Here is a 24,907-nt window from a genome sequence, read left to right on the forward strand (position 1 = left end):
GGGGGGTGCAGCACTGGCCGTGGTATTGCATCACTTCCAGTAAAAACCTAGAAATGACTGAGGGTAACTCTAAGAATTGCTGGAAACGCTATAGTTTTACCACAGAGTTTCCTGTGATCCTTAGAGCTACGTTATGCCACTTTCATATATTCCTGGATGTGCCACAGTACTGCATGGGACGCAGCAGTGGCGTAGTATTTAAGAGCAGGTGCACTCTAATCTGGAGAACAGGTTTGATTCCCTGCTCTGCCACTTGATCTGTGAAGGCTTATCTGAGGAACTAGATTAGCCTGTGCACTCCAACACACACCAGCGGGGTGACCTTGGGCAAGTCACAGCTCTTCGGATCTCTCTCAGCTCCACCCACCTCACAGGGTGTTTGCTGTGATGGGGGAAGGGAAAGGAGATTGTAAAACTCTAAGAATTAGAGTTACCCTCGGTCATTCTAGGTTTTTACCTTTGAGTCTCCTTACAGGAGAGAAAGGGGGTATAAATCCAAACTCCTCCTCCCCCTCCTCCTCCCCCTCCTCCTCCTCCTCTTCTTTTCTCCACCGAACAGCAGTGGGCAGAGACTTTTCTGGGGGAAATGGTGCCTGAGGCAACAACTGCCTTGGGTGCCCCCCACCCCACTTATCTCAGCGGTGAGGTAAGTGGGGGGGGGGCTGTCACCAGCGGGCAGCTCAGGAGGCCAGTGCTCGGTGCCTGAGCCACCCACTGCTGACCCACAGCCACAGGCTGGCTCCTTCCCTCCTTCCTGCAGCCACAGCTCAGCACCAAGGCGAGTGGCCCCTCAGCACCAAGCAGCTCAGCACCAAGGCAAGCAGCCCCTCAGCGCTGAGCAGCTCAGCACCGAGGTGATACCCAGTGGCCAGCAGGAGCCGGGGGCCCACTGAGGGCTTGGGAGCCCTATACCTACCCCCTCAGTTATTTTGATTTTATTTATTTATAACTTAAATTTGGTAGACCACCCACCCCTGAAAGGCTCTAGGCAGTGTTAGCAGCTTAGCAGACTATTCTAAGCAGTTTATTTAAATAGGCTTAAACTCCTTGACACAGTTTGAATCAGAAGGCGGGAAAAGGACACTCTGTCATGGCCAATTAGAGCCAGTCTGAAAAATTCCTGCTTATTTTATTTTATTTTTATTTCTTCGATTTTTATACCGCCCGATCCCCAAAGGGCTCTGAAGCAGCCAGCTAATCCAACACTGCATAAAATCCCATACACACACGGTAACATTCAAATAAATCCACACATTCTGTCTGAATATCATGATATTTCACATTTGTTTCTTGTCTATTACAGGCAACTCTTGCTTTTATTGCTTCAGCCCAGCAATCAGTATGCAGATGACACCCAGCTCGATGTACCTGCATCCAAATCTCCAAGTAATGTGGTAGAGGTCCTAAACCATTGCCTGGCTGCTGTGATAAATTGATTTAAGAGCGAACAAACTAAAAAAAACAACAACCTTGAAAAGACAGAGGCAATGTTGATTGGGAAGGCAAGTTAATCAAAAGTATTATATTATATTATAATTCATATATTATAACAATTCAGTGTTTCATGGTACTATGAATCTGAGTAGTCTTTATTTATAGCCTATGTATCTCACTGAATCAGTGTTTAGATATTTGTTACTCAAACAAAGAGATCTGTGTTTTATACATGTCTATATTTATAAATAAATAAATGAAAAATAATTGACCATTAATTGGAAGTAATATATTGTTGTGCAAATGTGACTAGTTTATTGGATCACCACAAGTAAATTGACATTGAATATTCTGGTCTTTACTAGTGACTTTTGCTTCCATTCTTCCTGTTCTTCCCATTTTGCTTCCATTCTTCCTGTTCTTCCCATTTTGCTTCCATTCTTCCTGTTCTGTATCTAGGTTGGGTAATAAAGTTACTTGCTGGTTGTTCTGTCTCCCTTCCAGCCTTTCTCTTTTTGCCTGACAGGTTGGGAACTGTGTATACAACGAACTGGGAACTGTTTATACAACAGACTTAATCCCTTTTAGTAAAACTTATGTTCTAGTTCTACAGATATGGAGGATGATTTGGGTGACACTTGGGGGAACAGAATGCTGACCCCCACCCTAGGAGTGAGCATCCAGATCCACCCCCTGAGCACGAGAGACCCAACAACCAGTTCCCCCAGGGCAGGAGCAAGTCTAAACACTCCCACTTTAGGGAAACATCCCACTGTGCCCCTGCCAGGGTATAAGAATGAACTTATGAGAGGCAGAATCAGAACATAAAGTTCTGATCCTGCTTCCATATTTCTCTGTTGCATCCCTCTAGCTACAGTTTAGGTCACAAGCCCCTGGGAAAATGTCTAGTTGAGTGGATATCAAAACACTGCCTCTCTTGTCTTCCCCTTTCCCAGGATGGGAAGTTTTCAAGTTATATTCCAGTGGCTTGGCAGTAGAGCTATTTATAGCAGTGGTTCTCCACCTGTGGGTCGGGGCCCCTTTGGGGGTCACCAACCCTTTCACAGGGGTCGCTTAAGACTCTCTACATCAGTGTTCTCCATCTGTAAAATGGATAAATGTTAGGGTTGGGGGTCACCACAACATGAGGAACTGTATTAAAGGGTCACAGCATTAAGAAGGTTGAGAACCACTGATTTATAGCATCCCAAGGGTTTACTTTTCAGTTAACTGAAATTCTCTTCCTGGGATGGGGGAGGTCAGAAAGGCAGTGTTATGATGCCCTCCCCCCAGGATGGGAAACTCCTCAAGAAATATTAGAGGATTAAGGAATATGTACAAGGATATGGCATAATGCAGATAGCTTCTGAAATCCCCAATGTTCATTTAACTTCTGCATGCGCACATTATCAAGGGCGACATTGCCATATACAGGGTAGCCAAATGAATGGACATGCATGGCCAGTACTTTGTTGATCACACTGACATAGCCATGGCCACGATAATCTGGAAGGGTATAGCCATGTGCCAATGCACCAAAAGAATCAAAGAGGTTCCAGCTGATCAGGAGTCCATTGCTGTCCAGGATGCATCTGTTGGGGAAGGAACGCACCAAAGTGGCCAGGTACCCACGACTGTGTTCACTGCCCCCATAGGCCCACGTTTCATTCAGCAAGTCTACATGGGATCTATTCAAAGTAGAAAGTCTCACGCTGGGATCTAATCTGGAAGTAAAGAGAGGCAAAAAACCCCACAAACAAATCACTATTAATCCAATGAAGAAAGAGTTAAATATAATAATGTGACTTTGAGGGTCAGACAAAAAGTCCATTTAGTCTAGCACAGGCTGTTATACTCAGAAACTCACAAACAGGCATGATGATGAAGACCATCTTCTGTCACTCCCCCCACCCCCCAAATCTGGTAATTAAAGATATTCTGTATGTGTCTGTGAACATTCCATTCATGGTTCTTACAGTGTTAATAATAATATCCGAAAACACTGGGGCAGTATTTGAAACATCTTCAAATTGACAAAATTAACATCTGTCAGATTCAGAAGGCAGCCCTGCTGAGATCCGCACGAATACTACTCCAATACATTACAACTTCCTAGGCTTCTGGGTGAGGCTCAAATTGTAATGAAAGGCCAACAACCAGCTAAAGATCTGGCAGCTGTAAAATCAAACAACAACAACAACAACAATAATAATCATCCCCTCATGGGCACCCCTTTGTTGTCGGGAAAGGGCTTGCGTGCTTCGATAACATTGAGAGTTATGCTGGAGTTATACTTAAGGTGACCAGATTTTAACATTGGTAAAGTGGGACGCCATTGACCGGGGGGGGGGGGGGTGGGGAAAGAGCACAGGGCGGGAAACAGGGGGGGGCCCCAGAGCAGGCAGGTGCCGCGAGAAAGCAGGAGGCTTAAGCCACACTGCCAGAGGCTTAGCTGGGGTAAAAAAATTGGAGCCTGGGGCAAAATATAAGTGTCCCTACTCGCAACCGCCTCTCCTCCACCATGACAAAAAAAAAAGTTTTTTTGCAACCAGGTCATCTCAAAGTGCGGCCACTTCACATTATAGAACATGCCCAAACTTCACAAATCTGGGTAAAAACCAGATGCAGATGATTTTAAACAGATCATCAGTGAATTCATATGGATTTTGGCTACACTGGAAATGAAATGAAAGTTCACCATAAAATTATAGAACATGTCTTATTCTGCAGGAAGTACCAAAACAATCACGCAGATCCCATGCTCTGTGGTGCTGCAGTGGCACAAAACCTGCATTTTGAAAATATCATGGATCCTCGATGATTTTTTTGCACTTCAAATCATCCCAAAATCTACCCAGAACATCACAACTCCAGCTCATTAGCCACATGTCACAACAATCACACAGTCCACGCTTTCATGGTGCCGTGAGTGGTGCAAAACCTACTTGAAAAACATGGGATCCCTCATTATTCTTCCACTTGGTCACCCCAAAATCACTAGAACATCAAGCTGCAGCTCATACCTCCTAGATAATGCAGTCTGAAACATAATAATCCTTGCATGCCATGCCTCCATGGCACCATGGTAGGTCTACAAAAGTCAGATCCTCAAGTGGACTCTCAGGATTTTTTTGGGTACTGGGTAACCCTCTAAATTCACCTCTTCACATCACACATTATGTTCATATGCACAGACTACCTCCCCCCCCCCCCCCCCCCAAATATGGATCCTATGCTTTGGTGCCACTTTCACAGTACAAAAAATGGGAGTTCCAAATTACAGATCCCTCACCATTTTTTCTTCTGCCAGATCATAGCAAAATCTCCCTCCCCATGGCTAAATTCAGGATAGAAAGTTTTGGCAATAGGAACTCCAGGCACTGGCACAAACTCTGCCCCTCCCATCCCCATGGCACCAGGGCAGAAAGTTTTGCCAGCAGAAACCAGGCAGACTGGCCACAACTCTGGCCCTCTCCCATCCCCACACGGCACCAGGGCAGAAAAGTTTTGCCAGCAGAAACCAGGCATCGGGGCAAACTCTGCCCTCCCATCCCCACATGGCACCAGTGCAGAAAGTTTTGCCAGCAGAAACCGGTGTACCGGCCAAACTCCTGCCCTCCCATCCCCACATGGGCACCAGTGCAGAAAGTTTTGCCAGCAGAAACTTTCAGGCATGGGGCCAATCCAGCCCTCTCCGTCCCTCATGCCACCATTAAGGCAGAAAGCCTTTTGCCAGCAGAAACCAGGGTAATGGGCAAACTGTGCCCCTCTCAATCCCCATGCCACCAGGGCAGAAGTTAGTTTTACCACTAGCAGAAATCCAGGCATTGGGCAAATCCGTGCCCTCTCCATCCCCATGCCAATCAGCGAGAACGCTTAACAAAAACCTTCCAGTCACTCTCTACTTTTTTAATAGCCAGGGAGGAACAAGCTCAATAATCTCCTGGTGTTTCTGCCATGACCCTCTCTCCTTTTCCTACTATGGGCGCTTTCCCCAGCGGCCGGCTGCAGGGCCGAAAGCCCGTCTTCGCCTCGCTTCCTCTGCAAGCAGTAGGGTGGGCACATCCTCGCCTGCGGGTAGCCAGGGGCCGCTGGCTTTGCCTCCTGCCCGCCTTTGATGGTTGCGTAGTGAGGCGGCGGTTTCCCAGCGGCCGGCCAGGCCAAGCCGCCAGATCATCTTCGCCCACTCTGCAAGCAGCAGGGCGGAGGTAGGCATCCTTTGCCCGCTGGTTGGCCATTGTGGCCGCTGGCTTTTGTTTTCCTGCGCCAGCCTCGCTGGTTATGGTATGGGTGCTTTCACCAGCCGTTGCCAGGCCGAAGCTGCCGGTTCCGCCCTTTGCCCTCGGGCCTCTGTAAGCAAAGCAGGGCGGGCGCTTCCCTCGCCCGCAGCCGTCCTGGCCGCGCTGCGGGCCCAGCATCCTGCCCGCCTCGCTGGTTGCGAGGCGGGCGCTTTCCCGGCGGCTACTTCCTTGGATGGCCTCTTATATAACACGAGCCCCTGCTACATACTAACTTCCCATGGAGTGGGAGGGGATTTAATCATTAACAATTGCGACATGCTGGGTCAGTTGAAGTTGAAGTTAATCATTAACCGGCAGTTTGCAGAACTAAGGAAGATTCATCAAAGGAGTTGAAGTTAATCTTTAACAACCGGTTCCCCGAACGGAAGAAAATCGGGACTTTTCTAAAACCCCTCGGGACGAGGGACTAATTGTTAAAAAGCGTGAACGTCCCGCTGAAAACGGGACGGATGGTCACACTAGTTATACTACGAGAATCGTCTCCCAAGCCAGATAGGTCTCAACTGAGAAACCAGACTAAGAGCATACACCAACCCATACAATATGGTGAAACAAATAAGAAATAATTCCATACCACATCGGTCGTCATGTGAGTTAACAAGGGCCATGTTGCATGCTGGAGTTCCTGGGCATGCATCAACAAGTGGGCTATGAGCGGACCAACCATCAAAAAGAAAGAATTATAGTGCACAAGAAAATCATGCCATCATAGCCTGTTACAACAACTCAGAGCCAGAAAAAAGAGGGTACTCTAAGTGAATGGACGAACTGTGAAAACAATACCCAAATTCAAATATCACTGAGCAAAGACTGGCTGATCAAAGGCGATTCATCATCTATATATATAAAAAGCTAACAGTGTATTTGTTGATGACAGTATACCTCAGTAACTGCTGGGCCAATTCCTCTGAAAATTCCCAGCCACTATAGTCAGCCAGGCAAGAATGTTTTCAGGTGGTCACATACCTGAAATTTCACACCTGGCCCAGGTAAAATGCCTTTTTCCTGGTGCTCCCTGGTGAAGGACATGCAGCTGCCTGTGTGTAACTGTCACTTTTAGAATGTTCAGGCTGCTTAGAATGTTCACTCAGACGGCCAAATATGAGCAGTGGAAACAGTACATAGGCAGTAACTCGAGTGGAAGTGAAACACATTACACACACACACACACACACACACACACACACACATATGAGGGAGAGGGAAGGGAGGGAGAGGGAGAGGGAGGGGTGGCATGTAAGGGAAGAGAGGAAGGGAGAGGAAAGGGACGGAGGGGGAGGCATGCAAGGGAAGAGAAGTGAGAGAGGGGAGACATTGAGGGGTGGCATGCAAGGGAGGGGGATAAGCAGGGGCCCAAAGCATCTCGATATGACCCACCCACCCCTAGCAGAGGAAAAGGGAAGGGGAGGAGGGGGAGGGGGGGCATGCAAGGGAAGAGAGTGAGGGGCATTACATGCAAGGGACGGTAGGGAGGGGCCAGGCACCCCTTGATTCGGGCTGGAATACCGTGGTTAAGCGAAAGTTAAGGAAACCAGGCACGCATTACTCAAGAGTAAGCTTGGTACAGCAACTGTGACATACTTTGAATGGCTGCGTCGTGCCCCTCGGAGGGTTTCCTCAGAAGCGACACCCATTGCCACCAACCAAACTTACTCCCAGGTAAAGGATCATGACCAGCCAGCGTAGATGTGTGGGAGGGGTGCCTTTCCATTCCCCCTCCCAAAGGAATGCGGGCACACACATCAATGACATCGCACAGTATCAGGCTGCGTGTTTGCATGAGCACGTACTGCTGGCCTCTGCAATTGATTTGCTGCTACTGTTCCTTTTCCATGTCACCACAATAAGCCACAGCAACGCGTGGCTGGGCCCCGCTAGCATGGGATAAAGTGTTTACAGAGATAAAATTGGAAGAAATCCAGAAAAACTGTGAAAAGAAATCAACTGTAACAACAGAAGAAAGAACAGTACATGCTCCAGAAACACCAGGAGATATAATAGTAGAACAGTGGTGCCAGAGGTGGCACTCAGAACCCTTACTGTGGGCACGCGCAAACAGAGTCGCCCTCACCCCTCCACACATACATCTAGGCTGGCCTAGGCATCTGGGCTCAATTATTAGCATTAAACCTAAGACCTAGTTTTGGGGAAGCAGCGTAGGTAACTCTGTTAAGCGCTGTTAAACCTGACTGATTTTTCTGCAAAGAACTAAAGCGCAATCCTTTACCTGGGAGTAAGCTCAGTTGCTGGCAATGGGGCTTGCTTCTGAGTAAACCCTCCTAGGGTCGTGATTCACCCGTTGGAAGAATTGCACGGTTGCTTCAAAGCAAAGCCACCGACTGCCACCAAGCTTACTCCCAAGTAACGCATGCCTCGGAGCCAACCGTTTTTCTAAACTAAAACCTCAGTATTCAGGTTAAATTGCAGTGTTGGCACTTTGTGATAAATAAGTGGGTTTGGGGCACTTGGTCTCAAAAAGGTTCGCCATCACTGTAGTAGAACTATGTAGAAAATGTAGAAAATGCTAGCACAGGAGAGGGAATAATAGTGCAACCACCAGAGAAGGTCCCCATGGAAACAACTGATGAACTGACTGAAAGACAAAAAGAACTAAGGGAAAAGATCAAGTATGTGCAATCAAATGAGGAAAGACAATGGCTGCCAGCATTGAAAGTGGTGCCCCCAAAAGACTTGGCACCCATAATGAGGGATGTGAACAAGGCACTGATGACAATTGAAACAACTTCCATCAAACAAACCAATCAGCTCATGTACAGTATGGCTGTAGTGGTCACATGAGAACTGGGCAATGAAACACCTAAACCCAAGATAAATCCAACATTAAAACCAAAGTGGAAAATTCCACTGGAACAGAAGATCAAAAAACTAAGCTCAGATGCCAGTAACCTGAAAAATATGAAGGAACAAAAATTAAAGAATGGCAAGATCATAAAAGAACTAATTAGAAGGTACTGGCTAGACACTAGAACAATTGAAGAAGTGCTGAAGATCACCAAACAACAAATAATGACCACAGCAAGAAAAATTGAAAGACACAAAGCAAGAATCATCCAGTACAGACAAAATCAGCAATTTCGATCAGACCAAAGATGTTTCTACCAAAGCCTCAACACAAATAGCATTGTTGAGAGCAAAAAAACTGGAGAAAAATGTAACACTTCAGTTTTGGAAAGATCTGTTTGCACCCGACAATGGCCAAGCAATTCAGTGAAACCATGCAAAATGGTGGGAAGACATACTTGATTCAGAAAAATCTGGCCAAAGGGATAGCACCAGGAATCTACAGGTCAATAACATGTTCGCCTACCATGTTCAAAATGCTCACCAGTGTAATAGTGAATAACATCATGAACTACTTGGAAGAGAATAACATCCTGCTGGTGGAGCAAAAACGGAACAAACGGAGGAGCAAGGGTAGAAATGATCAACTCCTGATAGACAAAATGGTAATGGAGAACTGCAAGAATCGAAAAACAAATTTGCATGTGTTCGATTACAAGAAGGCATTCGGCTCGCTGCCCCATAATTGGATCATGAAATGCTTGGAAATAATTGGTGTCAGCAAAACATGCAAGTATTTGTTGAAAAAGCGAAGAGGCAGTGGAGAACTGAATGGACAGTTGGAAATATAAACTATGGAACAGTCAACATCAAAGTGATTCACTATCATCCTTATTGTTTATCATCACCACGATCCCACTGTGATTTTAAAGAAAACAAAGTTGGGATTTCAAATGGCCAAAGACTCATTAAAAAATCTCACATCTGCTATATGTGGATGATTTGAAGCCCTACGGGAAATGAGACACAGAAATCCAGTCACTAGTGTCCACAGTCCAAATATTCAGTACACACATTTTGATAGAGTTTGGCCTGGAAAAGTGCAGCACTGTGGGGATAAAGAGGGGCAAGATCACTGAGAATGACAGCATAGAAATGCCGGATGACCAACTAATCAAGTGCAACCAAAAGGAAGCCTACAAATACCTGGGCATTTTGCAGCTAGATAACATCAAGCACGGGCAAGTGAAGACTGTGATCAGCAGAGAATACACCCAGAGGGTCAGGAAAATGTTGAAATCCAAATTAAATGATGTAAATACCATCAAGACCATCAACACCTAGGCCATACCCGTCATCAGGTACGCTGCCAGAATCATAAACTGGGCACAGGCTGATTTGGATGCATTGGATAGAAAACCATGGAAACTTATGGCAATGCATTATGCCTTGCACCTACGTAGTGATACTGATAGACTATACCTTCCCCAGAGATCTGGTGGCAGAGGGTTATTGCAAGTAAAGCAAGCAGAGCAGGAGGAGAAACATGCGCTGGCCGATTATGTGAAATGAAATGAAAATCAAAAGCAGGCACTGACTGAAGTGAAGAACAGGCTTTTACTGAAAGTCCAGCGAACCAAACAGGAGTACAGAAAAAATGTGATTAAAACAAGGACTGAAAGCTGGCACAACAACGCATAGGCCCTCACCTTCTGTCGTGCTTATATGAGTGGCACTGCAATCCATTCCCACAATTTTGTGCTTGGCATTCTTTCTTTCCAGAAGTCAAAGCCATCACAAGGCACAGCGAGGGAAGATGTCAGCTTTGACCACAACTATCTTGACTACAAAATTTCTGAGATCCGAAAAGTTATGTAGCGCTGCAGTTGCATCACAAGCAAGGGTGGGGGTGGGGGACAACAAGTTGGACACTTACTGACGTGTGCGCATTTTGGGGGGATCAGGATGAAAGTAAGTGTAGTAGGAAGATGGTGAGAACTGCACTTGTTTGGTGGCGGCAGCATCTTTGGAGGCCTCAAGTATCCCATCCTGGTGCCCTGTAGAGAGTAGTAAAAAGCCAGTCACAGACAGAAGGTGTGCATGTTGTGGGATCAGACCTGTACTGTGTGTTTGTTAATATGTGTGTGTGTGTGTGTGTGTGTGTGTGTGTGTGTGTGTGTGTGTGTGTGTGTGTTAATTAACTAGCAGGATGCCCATGCTTCACTACATGGTTTGTAACATCTTTGTAATCTGTTTTGATTGTATTTGGCTGTAGCAGTCTGGTTAACGTGAGGGTTGGTCGAGAAATACTTTTTCACAGCCTGTCTGTTAGCCTCCGGGTAGCATTCAGCATACTTCCTCTCAGCCTGTCTGTGAATTTCGGGGTGACAGTCCGCATACTTCATCACAGCCTCTCTATGAATTTCGGGGTGACATTCAGCATTCAGTAGAACTGTCCGTGCACTTTGAATGTTGGCATGAAATTTCTCTCTTTCAGCTGGTGGGCTCCAAAAGACATCATTTGGAAGCAGCCATTGTATTTTCGGGATGCAGAAAGGAAGTGTTCTGCCATTGGATGCTGATGAGTGAGAAGGCTGTGAGGAGGTTCGGGGTAGGGTTGAAGGGCAGGGAGCTGGACTGTACCGCCACTGCAGCACATTCCTGGGGACTCATCCCACCACTTCAGAGCACGACACCAAGCACAGGGTGATCGGAGGCCAAGAGCAATAAACTTGTCTCCACAATAAGCAATCTGATGTCCATATGCAAAACCTGATAAATGTTTAGTAGTCCAAGGTGATAGTGTGGTTTGTAATCTGTTTTAATAGTATTTGGCTGTAGTGGTGTTGTTAACGTGACGGTGGGTGAAGGAGTACTTTTTTACAGCCAGTCTGTTAACTTCTGGGTGACATTCAGCATACTTTTTTGCAGCCTGTTTGTGAACTTTGGGGTGGCATGCAGCATATTTCCTCACAGCCTGTCTGTGGACTGATGGGTTTGTTTTCAAATAGGTTCACATGCATTGTGGAGGACGGTGGTAGAGTGCAGTTGGTGAAGGACATGAAGCTGGTGGTATTGAACTGTCACCCTTAGAATGTTCGTACAGCATGTCTGTGGACTGAGTGGTTGGTTTGCCCTTAGAATGTCCGCGCAGATGGCCAGAGATGAGCAGTGAAAACAGTAAATAGGTAATAAATCGAGTGAAAGTGAATATTTTGGGAAATCCTTTCTTAGTGAGCACCTAGAGTACATAAGGAACAGGTGTGCCAAATTTCATGTGTGTGGCTTCGGTGGTTTTTCACTTCTGTTGATGAGTCAGTCAGTAAGTGAGTGGTATTTCGCGTTTATAGATATAGATTGGCTTACTTACTAATTTATTTCATACTATTTCTATGTACCTTTCCATCCAAATAGGGTCTCCAAGCATTAAAATAGGGTCTCTTCAACATTAAAATATCATTTTATTTAAAATAAATCAGATAAACAATTTTGTGCTAGTCATATTACTTCTTTCTGAACTGGTTTCCTGTACGTGCAGGGTCAGTTTTGTAACTGTCTCTTCCAAAGGTCACCATTTTGAGTGTCTTCTGGGGTAAGGTCTGGGATCTTCATTGATTGTGTCCATCCACTCGCTTTTATGGGTCTGCAAGCACTGCGGCTGCATCCACCCAGGGTTCAAGGTGCAGGGCTGTCTTTGCTATGGATGTTTCCTCACGGCGCATGATGTGGCCATACCACCTTAGCTGTGCCTGCCTCATGTACTGGTCAATTGGTGTTATTTTAAGTCTTTGCTATATGTCATCATTCGGCACATGGTTGAACAGCGTCAGATTTAGCATCCATCGAAGCATCCTCATTTCCATGACATGAAGGGCTTGATCATGTTTTCTTGTTGCTGGCCAGCACTTGGTTCTGTACAGTGCTACTGGGGGAACAACTGTTTTGTAGATTTTGGCCTTGAGGTGTTCAGGCATTTTCTTGTCACACAAGATGCCAGTGGTTTGCAGCCATTTAAGCCACACAGTATTTACTCGTGACCGGGCATCTGTCAATGTGTTTCCATCAGCTGAAGCCAGTGATCCAAGGTATTTGAATTTGGTGACCTTGTTTAATTTCTGGCTGCTGATTTCGATTGTTCCATCTGTTTGGGGGCCACATTCAAGGTATTACTATACTGTATTTTATTACGTTATTATGTTTTAATCTGTGTAAGCTGCCCTGAGCCCAACCCTGGTTGGAAATGGGTGGGATATAAATTTAATTAAATAAAAAAAATTAAAATCCCATAATTGGGTAAAATCCCATAATATGTTTTATAGTATATCATGAAAAAGTTTTCAATATTATTTGTTTCAATTTATTTACTTACTTTTGTTATGCCCCACCTTTCTCTCCAATGGAGACCCAAAGCACTTTGCATCAGTCTCCTCTTCTCTGTTTTAGCCATTTTAACAACCCTTTAAGGTAGTTTGGGCTGAGAGACAATGACTTGGCCAAGGTCACCCATGAAGCCTGTGCACCTTATCCTTGTCCGACACTATGGCTGGATATCCTGGTCCAACACTATCCCATATCCTTGTCCAACACTATGGCTCCACTTGAGCTGTAGAGGCTTATCTGGTGAACCAGATTAGCTTGTACACTCCAACACATGCCAGCTGGGTGACCTTGGGCTAGTCACAGTTCTTCGGAGCTCTCTCAGCCCCACCCACCTCACAAGGTGTTTGTTGTGGGGGGGGGAAGGGAAAGAAGATTGTAAGCCCCCTTGAGTCTCCTTACAGGACAGAAAGGGGATATAAATCTAACTCTTCTTCTTCTAGATGACAGGGAATACCAAAGCCATCAAAGTTCCTGTCCCCTAATTCTTTCTTCAAAGGGAGTTTTTGGTTACCATGGATACGGAAGCTTTGGGCCCAGTTGACTGCATCTGTGTCTTGCAAGAGTGTTCGATACACATCAAGATCGTGGTAGAATGCTGCGTACATGTTGGTAAAGAAATCAGAGTCATCTGTGGCAACCTAAAACAGTAGCATTCGAATTAGTCATCTCTTAATTAATGTGGTATTTCTGTACTTCCCAAATCTAGCAAGTTCTAACTCAGGTATGGGACCTGAATCCCCAATAATTTTGTCACTAGGCTGCCTGCCTTAGTGGGCAACTTCCTGCCTCTATTAGCTTTCCCCCACTCTTGCAAAAGAAGAAGATTGGGGAGGGGGTCTGACATCACAGATGCAGCAACATTACAACCACAGAGTTTGGGTACTATCAGGTGCCATTGCGGGTTGCAAAGGGAACCACACTATTCTGCCTGGGTGGCTTTTGGGATTTGATTTGCTTTCATTCAAGAAACCATTTATTCTGCCTACACTTGAGAGACCAAGAAGGCATAAGAGGGGAAGTCCTCCTATGGATTAAAAACTGGTTGAGGAACAGGAAGCAAAGGGTGGGTGTAAATGGGAAGTTCTCACAATGGAGGGATGTCGGGAGTGGTGTCCCCCAAGGATCCGTTTTGGGACCAGTGCTCTTTAACCTATTCATAAATGACCTGGAAGTAGGGGTGGGTAGAGTGGTGGCCAAGTTTGCGGATGATACCAAATTCTGTAGGGTGGTGAGAGCCGCAAAGGATTGTGAAGAGCTCCAAGCGGACCTTGATAAATTAGGTGAGATGGCTAAGAAATGGCAAATGCAGGTCAATGTAACAAAATGTAAAGTGATGCACATAGGGGCAAAAAAAATCCAAACTTCACATATACGCTACAGGGGTCAGTGCTATCAGTCACAGACCAGGAAAGGGATTTGGGCATCTTAGTTGTTTGTTCCATGGGAATGTCAACTCAATGCATGGCAGCTGTAAAAAAGGCAAACTCTATGCTGGGGATAATTAGGAAAGGAGTTGATAATAAAACTGCAAGGATTGTCATGCCCTTATATAAAGCAGTGGTGCGACCGCACTTGGAGTACTGTGTTCAGTTCTGGTCTCCACATCTCAAAAAGGATATCGAAAAGATAGAAAAAGTGCAGAGAAGGGCAATGAGGATGATTGAGGGATTGGAGCACCTTCCTTATGAGGAGAGGCTGCAGCGTTTGGGACTCTTTAGTTTGGAGAGGAGACGTCTGAGGGGGATGTGATTGAAGTCTATAAAATTATGCATGGGGTAGAAAAATGTTGACAAAGAGAAATTTTCTCATTTTCTCACAATACTAGAACCAGGGGGCATTCATTGAAAATGCTGGGGGGGAAGAATTAGGACTAATAAAAGGAAACACTTCTTCACACAACGTGTGATTGGTGTTTGGAATATGCTGCCACAGGAGGTGGTGATGGCCACTAACCTGGATAGCTTTAAAAAGGGCTTGGACAGATTTATGGAGGAGAAGTCGATCTATGGCTACAAATCTTGATCATCCTTGATCTGAGATTGCAAATGCCTTAACAGACCAGGTGCTCGGGAGCAGCAGCAGCAGAAGCAGCAGCAGCAAGCCATTGCTTTCATATGCTGCATGTGAGCTCCCAAAGGCACCTGGTGGGCCACTGCAAGTGTCAGAGTGCTGGGCTAGATAGACTCTGGTCTGATCCATCAGGCTCTTTCTTATGTTCTTATGTTCATACTGAACATACACGTACATTTAGGATAAGAGGTAACACACCTGTAAAGTAATTCTACTTCTTCCTGGGCTACCAACCTGTTCCTGGCAAGATTCTCATGCATTTAAGAGATGAAAGTTTTCCTAACTTGGGGGTGAGGGGATGGGGAAAAGTTCACCTGTGACATTTCTGAATGCTAAGAAACTGTTGTTGTCCACTTTACAGGAACAATAGCTAACAACACTTCACCTCTCTCCATTTGAGCCCGGTTTCATTGTGAAAACCATTCAGTATCCCATTCTTTGCTGGAGTCCCCTGTAGTATGTTGCACCGAAACTCTGAAGGCTATTACCTCTCTGTGTGGCCGGGTGAGGACAGCCTTGAAATTTGGCCATGAATCCACCAGGACCTCATGCCCAGCTGGGTTCCCACGGTTTATGTGCATTACTGCTCCATGGACCTGTGAAGAATCATAGGTGAGAGTTGGTACTGAAGGGCACATTGAGGAGGGACTCCAAGTTTAGTATTTCCCCATAATGCTCCGCTGAATAAAGTAGAGGACTGTGAGCAGGACTCTAGGATAGGTAGGCAGTTAGGGTTGGAGAAGTGAACCCAAAGAGCAGTTGTCAGTGGCATTTCATTTGATTGTATGGAGGTGTCTAGTGGGTGCCACAGGGCTCAGTTGTGTGTCCAGTACTTTTCAGTATTTTTATAAGTGGATGAGGGGAAGGAATCCGTAGCCAACCCTAATTCTCTGATGAGTATACCTTTCTGATGCACACATTTTAAGTACATGTTTTGCCCACTAAAATGTGTAGATGTGTACACCTGAAAAAAGTAATGTATCAGAATGCCATCAGATACCATTGAGTGGAGTATAGCAAATATACGAATGAGATGTTGTCAGGAATCCAGCTCATGCTCCTCTCTCACGACCCAAAGAGCAGGGTCTGCATCTCTTTTGGCCGGAGCTAATTGTCAAACAGCAAGAGGTGATGATGGTTTTACCGAAAGGGTCTGAGGAAGGCTCTTCCTCAAAATCCCCTCTAGCAGTTGCAACTTGGAAGGGCAGGATAGGATCAGCATCGCTCAGGAGGCGGAGGCTGGTGGGTTGGAACCAACAGAAGCAGGAAGGGCGGCAAGCACCTGTGAGAGAGGGAGAGAGACTGCTTATCATCATCCCCAAAGCTTCTGCCTCGTGGTGAAAAAATACTTTTTGAACCCTTGTGCTAATGTAACCCATGCCATTTTAGACTTTTTGTTTTGTTTGGATCTTAGGGCCCAGGGGATAAGAGCTCACTGAGCATGTGCAGTTGGTAAGCTTGCTTACTTATTACCAACTGCAAGAGCTCCACCCTCCTCAGTTGATCTGGCCAGTAGTAGAAGGAAGGCCTACAGCTCAATTGAGGGAATTACTTATTTTTTACAGGTATGTGTTGGGCCCAATAAGAAAGAAAAATATATTAGAATATTCCCAATGTAATGGAAGGGTGTATTAGGTTGTTAATTATGTAAGCCTCCTCAGTTGATCTGGCCTGTAGTAGAAGGAAGGCCTACAGCTCAATTGAGGGAATTACTTATTTTTTACAGGCCCAAATTGAAGAAAGACCTGCAGCAGCTACATCAGATGCAGAAGGCCAGATGGAAGAAAGAAGCCCTGCTTAATTAATAGTTTGGACTTTATTGATATTCTTTCATTACTGGACACTGTTAGTGGTGGTAACTGTTCTGAGTGCTTTTTTCCTTTAAAAGCACTGAAGATTTTGTTCAATTGAGTTGTGCTGCATATATATATATATGTTCACTATATGTTCACTATTATTTATCCTTAAATGATAGAAAGTTGTGTTAAACTAACATAGGTCAGTTCCGCACACCAAATGTATAATGCATTGCAGTTGTTATAAAGGAACTCGTTTTCCTTTTCCCCATTCACATGCATTCTCTGCAGGCAGCGACTGGAGCCCACAGAAAGAGTCTGGGTTGCTTTCATGCCACCACACAGAGGTGCTTCCCTCTTTTGTAATTTCTTGTGACACATGCATAGCTATGCAGGCATGCAGAATTGAACCTCCACAGCCATGCCAATCGTCCCACAATACGACTGGGTGCTCCTGCGTAGCTGCCCAGATGCAACCCACAAAATAAAAAAAAGAAAAAGGGGCTTCCCTGCAGCAGCACAGCAATGGCAGGCAGATTCTCTCTGACCATGGATGGCGGTGGCGCAGTGGAAGAAACGGAAATGAAACACTTTCTGCGGGGCTGTTCGTGCAGGAGCAACTCCAACCTGGGATTTTTCAAAAGGATTACTACTTTAGCGATTTTCACAAATCCCATGTTGAGGAAAATAAAACAAGGCAGGCTTGTTTTGGGGGTGGGACTTGCGTGACGTATGCCCCCAAAAATGAGTTATATAGCATCCTGCCCCCGCTATATTTGCCCTGTGCAGAATCGACCATACAGATGCATGTGGAGTGCCTGTGTTCCCAAAAGTAACAATTACTCCCCTTCCGGATCAGTGCTCAAGATAGTCAAGATCACTCTGTTCTGGGCCACCATCACCCATCACGCCATTAGTGGCTCACCTGTGGCTGGCTGAATCTTCCCGATAAGAAGAATAGATAAGGAATGATCAAAGCAGCAATATGTACCCACTCAGTCGTTGCCTGGTCCGGCCTGGTCTCTTTAGGGGGAGTGCTTTGCTGGTAGATATATTTTCCTCCCCAAATAAATGAACCATTAACAGATTTGTTCCTTGGACAGCAGCCCAGGGCCTTGTGGGACGGGATCCGGATGACACAACAGAACTGGCCAAATCGCTGAGAGAAGATGTCCTTGCAAGTTCTTGCATTTGTTCTTGCAAGTACTTAGTTTAGGAGAAACGCCAGCTGGTGCCAACCTGCCCTACAGGGAGGGGCTGAAAAGGACAAAAGAGAAGGGTGGCTAGAGGATATGGGGGGAAGGAGACCAGGAATCTTGTGTTGTAGCTGGAGAACTTCTTCAAGTGAGCGTGAGAATGATCTACAGTCAAACTCAGTGATCCATGGAAACTTTTTCTGACTTCCCCCTCCTCTTAGCTGCTATGCTAGTGGAGAATGAGATCTTGCCCATTTGGAAGGGCCCCCACTGCTGTTCGTGTTACAGCATGTACAAAGGTTGATGAGCGCACAGGCCTTTGCTCTGAGCTAGAGTTGGGTGGGGTTAGTGAATTTCTTGGCTTAGATCTTGACCAATCTGTATACGTTTCAGTTTTCTCTGGGTTGTTTTAGCTGATGCCTTCCTCTCTGACATATCATAACTGAATTTTGCAACACTTGTGGCTGCTGATGTGAAACTTTTGACTTGGGAAAACACTGGTTAGATGCTAGTCTACATCATCAACTAATCATCCTCCTTGTGTAATCTGAGGGACTCAGATATCTTCAGGAACCATTGTCCTGTCCTTCAGGAGTGGTGCCTCTTGAAGATATGCATGTCCTCCATCTCTGGCTGAGGAAGAAGAAGAAGAAGTTTGGATTTATATCCCCCCTTTCTCTCCTGCAGGAGACTCAAAGGGGCTTACAATCTCCTTGCCCTTCTCCCACTCACAACAAACACCCTGTGAGGTAGGTGGGGCTGAGAGAACTCCGAGAAGCTGTGACTAGCCCGAGATCACCCAGCTGGCGTGTGTGGGAGTGTACAGGCTAATCTGAATTCCCCAGATAAGCCTCCACAGCTCAGGCGGCAGAGCGGGGAATCAAACTCAGTTCCTCCAGATTAGAGAGAACAAGTATGGCCAAGAGCAAGACAGAGACAAAGGATTCAAAAAATGAAAGTCCTTCATCCCTAGTCTGCCTTGAACCTGCTTAGGAGCAATACAGAAAGGAGTAGTGGGTCCTCCCACTGTTTCCACCTGTGTGGAGTCCTGGTAGACTTCAAAGTTACTATCCCTCATCAGGGCAGCTGTAGAGAATTCTCCACAGCAGCATTGGAGGGGATCAACCTGGAATGGCTGAGTGGTTTGAGGTGACCCTGAGGGAATGTGGGCATTACAAAGCTAAATTAAGGATATAAGGAGTCTAAGGCGAATAGGATTGAAAAGACACATCACTGGAGCCGGAAGTATTTCACAAAAGTCCAGGAGATATCATTTTTGAGACTTCAGGGTGTGCTCATTTTGAAATAGGTAACTCTTTCACAGGAGGCCACTCAACTTGGCCCCTTCCAATAATTTTTAATTGACCCCACCCTGAATAGCCATTTTGTGATTTGGCCTGTCTTCCGTGGATGCCATTTTGTGGTTGCACCCACCACCTAGACCCAAAATTCCAGAACTATTTCCCACATAGTTGAACAAGGTTCAGGATCCCTGGTTTAGCAGAATCACTTGCTTGTATTGCTGAAGAGTATAGAAGAGGAGGGCGTCTGCAGGATGGATGAGTAGGAGACCAACAATTTTCTACTGCTGTAGAGAAGCAGGTACAAACATGAACTGATGTCAGCCACAGGAAATCCTGGAAAATTACTTTTTTTGTTCCATGATATGAACAAAACCTTTCCTTCCCATCTTTTCATACAATTTCTTTCACCCTATTAAAATTAATGTATTTAAAACATTATATGAGTTTCTCTCCTTTTCTGCAAATTTTATTTGCTTACTTTACATTATTTATAGTCTACCTTCCTCCAGGTGGATTACACAAAGTGAGGCTGGACAATCAACATAAGGGAACATTCAATAACCAGTACGTTAGGATTGCAGAAATCTGGAACCAACTACAAGAACTGAAGCATAATGTAAGTATTAACATTACCCATTAAGTCAGACCTGGGCATTATACGGCCCGCGGCCCACATCCGGCCCGCTGGATGACCCTGACTGGCCCCCCTGCCTTGCTGGGGAGCGAGGCGTCTTTGAAAGCCCCGCAGAAGCCAGTTGCCTTGGCTGCCTGCTTCTGCGGAGCGTTCAAAAGCGCCTTGCCCCCCTGCTGTGCTGGGGAGCGAGGCACCTTTGAAAGCCCCGCAGAAGCTGGCAACCAAGGCAACCGGCTTCTGCGGGGCTTTCAAAAGCACCAGTCGATGAAAAAAGTAGGTCAAGGGACTTAAGTCTTTCCACTTGCTTGATTGTTACAGTGGACAACTATGCAGGTAGGTTAAACCTGTGATTCTTTGTGCCAAATAGGGAGCAGCAGTGGCGTAGGAGGTTAAGAGCTCGTGTATCTAATCTGGAGGAACCAGGTTTGATTCCCAGCTCTGCCGCCTGAGCTGTGGAGGCTTGTCTGGGGAATTCAGATTAGCCTGTACACTCCCACACACGCCAGCTGGGTGACCTTGGGCTAGTCACAGCTTCTCGGAGCTCTCTCAGCCCCACCCACCTCACAGGGTGTTTGTTGTGAGGGGGGAAGGGCAAGGAGATTGTCAGCCCCTTTGAGTCTCCTGACGGAGAGAAAGGGGGGATATAAATCCAAACTCTTCTTCTTCTTGTATGCAGAACTGTTGCCACTGATTCCAAGTTGATCTGTGCACCTGTCTGTCACTTATCAGCCCCTATTATGCAGAACTGAGTTCAGCCTTTTGGCCCGGCTTTCCACAATATTTTCTGTTTCTTATGCAGCCCCATGGAAAAAATAATTGCCCACCCCTGCATTAAGTGGTGCAAAAATTACATAATAGGATCCTACTTATGTGTGTAAAGGACCATCAAGTCACAACTGATGTATGGCAACCCTAGCAAGGGGCTTTCAAGGCACATGGGAAGCAGAGGGGGTTTGCCATTGCCTTCATCTGCAGTCTTCCTTGGTGGTCTCCTACTTAGCTTTCAGGAGCTGAGGAGATTGGACTGGACCATGCCACCTTTCCTCCCAGAATCCTACATACAGTAATCTTTTATGCAGTTGAATAAAGTCCCTAATGATTTCTCCAAGTAAATTTGCAAACCATTTTGTATAGCGTAACACTCTTGGCTGTGCCGAAAAACTCTCTTGAATAATTCAATTTGGCATAGTTTGTGGATAGCCTGGAGACTGGGAACCTTCCTGATCTTCCTGGGTTAAAGATAAGAACCACAACAAAGAAAGCATGTATACAGACAGTTGTTAATTTAACTCATTAGCAAGGCTTTTTGTGATATGTTCAGCTATCTCCTGTCATATGATAAAAATTACAAGGGAAAAATTCACCCTGGAGGCACAATAAGTCAAAGTACAAAGTACAAAAAGTACAAAGAAGTACAGAGGGCCTCACCAACACATCAAACAATCATGATGAAGTAGGACTTTTAAAAAAAAATTTTTTTTTTACTTCAAGCTCACTTTACATTTCAGAGGGTGCTTCATCAGGCAATCCATAAGGCAACCATCCCTCAGAATATTTCCACCTTAGTGGTGGGACATTCTAAGTAGGGTAACCTTACCGATCCCCTGAGGAAGCAGTGAACAAATGGGCAAACATTTAAGGATCTTTGAGTAAAGCATAATTTTAAAATTCCCCTTCATTATTATCTTTTTTCTTCTCTGCTTCGGCACAGTACGCTGGGCATAGCTACTACTTGTTGGAATATTCAGCCTTGTTTGCATTCAGTGGCAGCAGAAGCAGCAGGGAATCCTGAGAAGCTGCATGAACATTCAAAAGGTAACAGTTAAAAACCATTGGTAGTGTTGTGTTCCCTCACTGACTTGCTGACTGCCTGACTGATAAGTGAAAAGATGTTCTCTGTGCTCTGTAAACCAAATGCTATGTAAAAGTGCTATGACAAAGATATTGTATTGCAACCAAAGGTAAAACATCTGGTCTTTTGAGAAATAACTATTCTAATTTATTTGGGTGCTGTGTGGTTTCCGGGCTGTATGGCCGTGTTCTAGCAGTATTCTCTCCTGACGTTTCGCCTGCATCTGTGGCTGGCATCTTCAGAGGATCTGATGTTGGGAAAGCAAGTGGACTATATATCTGTTGGAGTGTCCAGGGTGGGTGGAGAAACCTTGTCTGTGAGTAACAAAGAAGGCAACCAGGTCAATAGTTGAGGGCATCTGAATAGAAGTATCCTGGCCTTTGTTTCTTTTGTCTATGGTCATCCTGTGTTTGTGTGGAGCTGGTTAGACACTGTCTTGACTCTAGTATTTTCAAACACTGGCAGCCAAGTTCTGTCTATTTTCATAGTTTCTTCCCTTTCCTGTTAAAATTGTCCATGTGCTTATGATTTCAATTGCTTCTCTGTGTAGTCTGACGAGGCTTTCAGAGTGGTCCAGAATTCTGTTTTTTTTCAAATAATATCTCTATGTCCAGGTTGGTTTATCATGTGTTCTGCTATTGCTGATTTTTCTGGCTGAAATAGTCTGCAGTGCCTTCGTGTTCTTTTGATACGTGGTTCAGGCCATGCTTATGGTTCATGTAGACTTGTCCACAGCTGCATGGTATCGCGATAGGACTCCTGCAGTAGCTAAAGGATCCCTCTTAATCCCTTTGCTGAATGTAGCATCTGTTGAATTTTCTTAGTGGGTCTGTAGATTGTTTGTAGGTTGTGCTTCTTCATCAGTTTTCCCATGCATCAGTGGTTCCCTTGATGTATGGTAAGAACACTTTCCCCTCTAGATGGCCTCTCATCTTTGTTCATGTGGTTTGTTCTTGGTCTTGCAGCCCTTCTGATTTCTGTATTAGAATAACCATTAGCCTGTGGTAGAGCCCTGTTTAGGTGATTCAATTCATCTCTTGTAGGAGGTGAGGGTTCAAAGATTCTGGTTTGCTGACAAACAAAAGTTTTTATGGTGCTCCTTTTTTGCCCTGGATGGTGATTGGAGTTTTTGTGTAGATATCTGTCTGTGTGTGTAGGTTTTCTGTATACTGTGTGTCCCAATTGCTGGTTTGGTTTGCGGATGACTAAAACATCTAAAAATGGCAGTTTTCCTTCATTTTCTTTTTCCATAGTAAATTGGATGTTTGGGTGGATCTTGTTGATATGGTCCAGGAACTTGTTTAGTTCTTCTCCGTGGCTCCAAATGGTGAATGTGTCATCCACATAACGGAACCATATGGTGGGCACATAGTTTCCATGAATGAATGAAACAGCACCATGAATGAAACAGCACCAAAAAACAGCACCAAAAAACAGCACCAAAAAAGCCCACCATATGGTTCCGTTATGCTACGTTCAGCAAAGGATTAAGAGGGATCCTTTAGCTACTGCAGGAGTCTATTGCATACCATGCAGCTGTGGACAAGTCTACATAGGAACCACCAAACGCAGTGCACAGACACGTATCAAAGAACACGAAAGGCACTGCAGACTATTTCAGCCAGAAAAATCAGCAATAGCAGAACACATGATAAACCAACCTGGACATAGAATATTATTTGAAAAAACAGAAATTCTGGACCACTCTGAAAGCCACTACATCAGACTACACAGAGAAGCAATTGAAATCCATAAGCACATGGACAATTTTAACAGGAAGGAAGAAACTATGAAAAAAAACAGAACTTGGCTGCCAGTGTTGAAAAATACTAGAATCAAGACAGTGTCTAACCAGCTCCACACAAACACAGGATGACCATAGACAAAAGAAACAAAGGCCAGGATACTTCTATTCAGATGCTCCCACCAGTGACCCTATATTCCAGTGTTACGCCCATGCTATAGTCTTCATTGTTACTCATACTTCTATTCAGATGCCCTCAACTATTGACCTGGTTGCCTTCTTTGTTACTCACAGACAAGGTTTCTCCACCCACCCTGGACACTCCAACAGATATATAGTCCACTTGCTTTCCCAACATCAGATCCTCTGAAGATGCCAGCCACAGATGCAGGCGAAACGTCAGGAGAGAATGCTGCTAGAACACGGCTATACAGCCCGGAAACCACACAGCACCCAAGTGATTCCAGCCGTGAAAGCCTTCGACAATATATTCTAATTTATCATGCCACATAATCCACATTTCTGCTCATTACTCTGCTTGACAGGATTATATATTATAAATATACCTGTTGCTCTTCACTTCTAACAGCCATCTTGCTGGTCTGTTCTTCTGAAAGCACAGATTAAACTAAACATTTTTAGCAAGCTGGGTTTACATTCCATTCTGACCCAAATCATTTGCTTTGCGGATGCACAGCAGCTTTAGGGAATGCCATTTTAAAGATTAGAAGGAGCACTTCTTCGCTTAGAACTGTGGCTGTTAGAGGATGTTAGGCCTCATGACCCTCCCATGCTGTTTTCAGAAGCTGAAACAGCTGGAGCAGGTCATTATCTTCCATAGTAGCACATGTTCAGAAGCCACCTCAAATCTATATAAAGCTCTACAGGAGCCATTTTAGATGGAGGTATGAATCCCCCTCCCAGTGCAATTCCAAGCTAAAAAGGACTCTGGGCTTTTTCATGTGGCTTTTTTCATTGGTTCTGGCTTAAGTTTATCCTTTGATTCCCACACACTTTTTTTTGTCTTGTTTTCAGTTTGATATTGGGGGGCGGGGGGGGGGAGTATTCCCTGGATTTTTTCTGGTGCTTTTGAAACCATTTTTATTTCAATTTTTTTCTGGAAACTGATTTTGAATAGGCCTTTTCCTCATGTGTGATGTTTCTGTTAGTTTTCTTTGTCCCATCAACTCCCACCCAACCTCCTGCCCACTGCTCAGTTCCAGTGCTTGTGGAATAACTGCCAAGAAAATCAGGAGTCAGTCCAGCATGTGGAAAAAGCCTTTCTCTGGCTGTTGTTGGTTTTCAGGCTGTGTGGCAGAGGTCTGCTAGCTTTTGCTTCTAATGTTTCACCCACATCAATGGCTGACATCTTCAGAGGAATGTCATGGTAAGAT

General features: G+C 45.2%; 1 protein-coding gene across 2 annotated transcripts; it reads right to left on the reverse strand.

Moving 5' to 3' along the window:
• Window positions 1-1,654: 1,654 nt before the first annotated feature.
• LOC125427160 (glycine N-acyltransferase-like protein 3) lies at window positions 1,655-17,800 on the reverse strand. Of its 2 annotated transcripts, none has more exons than XM_048486263.1 (6): window positions 17,709-17,800; window positions 16,132-16,269; window positions 15,476-15,583; window positions 13,429-13,555; window positions 10,474-10,594; window positions 1,655-3,158 (listed from the first exon to the last, which is right to left on the reverse strand). In XM_048486263.1, exons 2-6 carry the CDS (start codon window positions 16,207-16,209, stop codon window positions 2,759-2,761), a joined length of 834 nt encoding a protein of 277 aa, XP_048342220.1. In that variant the 5' UTR covers window positions 16,210-16,269; window positions 17,709-17,800; the 3' UTR covers window positions 1,655-2,758. The 2 variants fall into 2 exon arrangements, with proteins under 2 accessions (XP_048342220.1, XP_048342219.1); XM_048486262.1 differs by having other exon boundaries at window positions 16,132-16,289; window positions 17,709-17,793.
• Between the last annotated feature and the right edge of the window lie 7,107 nt (window positions 17,801-24,907).

Source organism: Sphaerodactylus townsendi, linkage group LG02, assembly GCF_021028975.2.
Source record: "Sphaerodactylus townsendi isolate TG3544 linkage group LG02, MPM_Stown_v2.3, whole genome shotgun sequence".
Lineage (NCBI taxonomy): Eukaryota > Metazoa > Chordata > Lepidosauria > Squamata > Sphaerodactylidae > Sphaerodactylus > Sphaerodactylus townsendi.

Coding starts and splice junctions, on each gene's coding strand:
- LOC125427160 (XM_048486263.1), bottom strand. CDS start 16,209: ATGCTGATCCTATCCTGCCCTTCCAAGTTGCAACTGCTAGAGGGGATT. Junction 13,556..15,475: donor TCACCCGGCCACACAGAGAG/GTAATAGCCTTC, acceptor CTACTGTTTTAG/GTTGCCACAGATGACTCTGA. Junction 3,159..10,473: donor CCCAAAATGCGCACACGTCA/GTAAGTGTCCAA, acceptor CTTTACTTCCAG/ATTAGATCCCAGCGTGAGAC.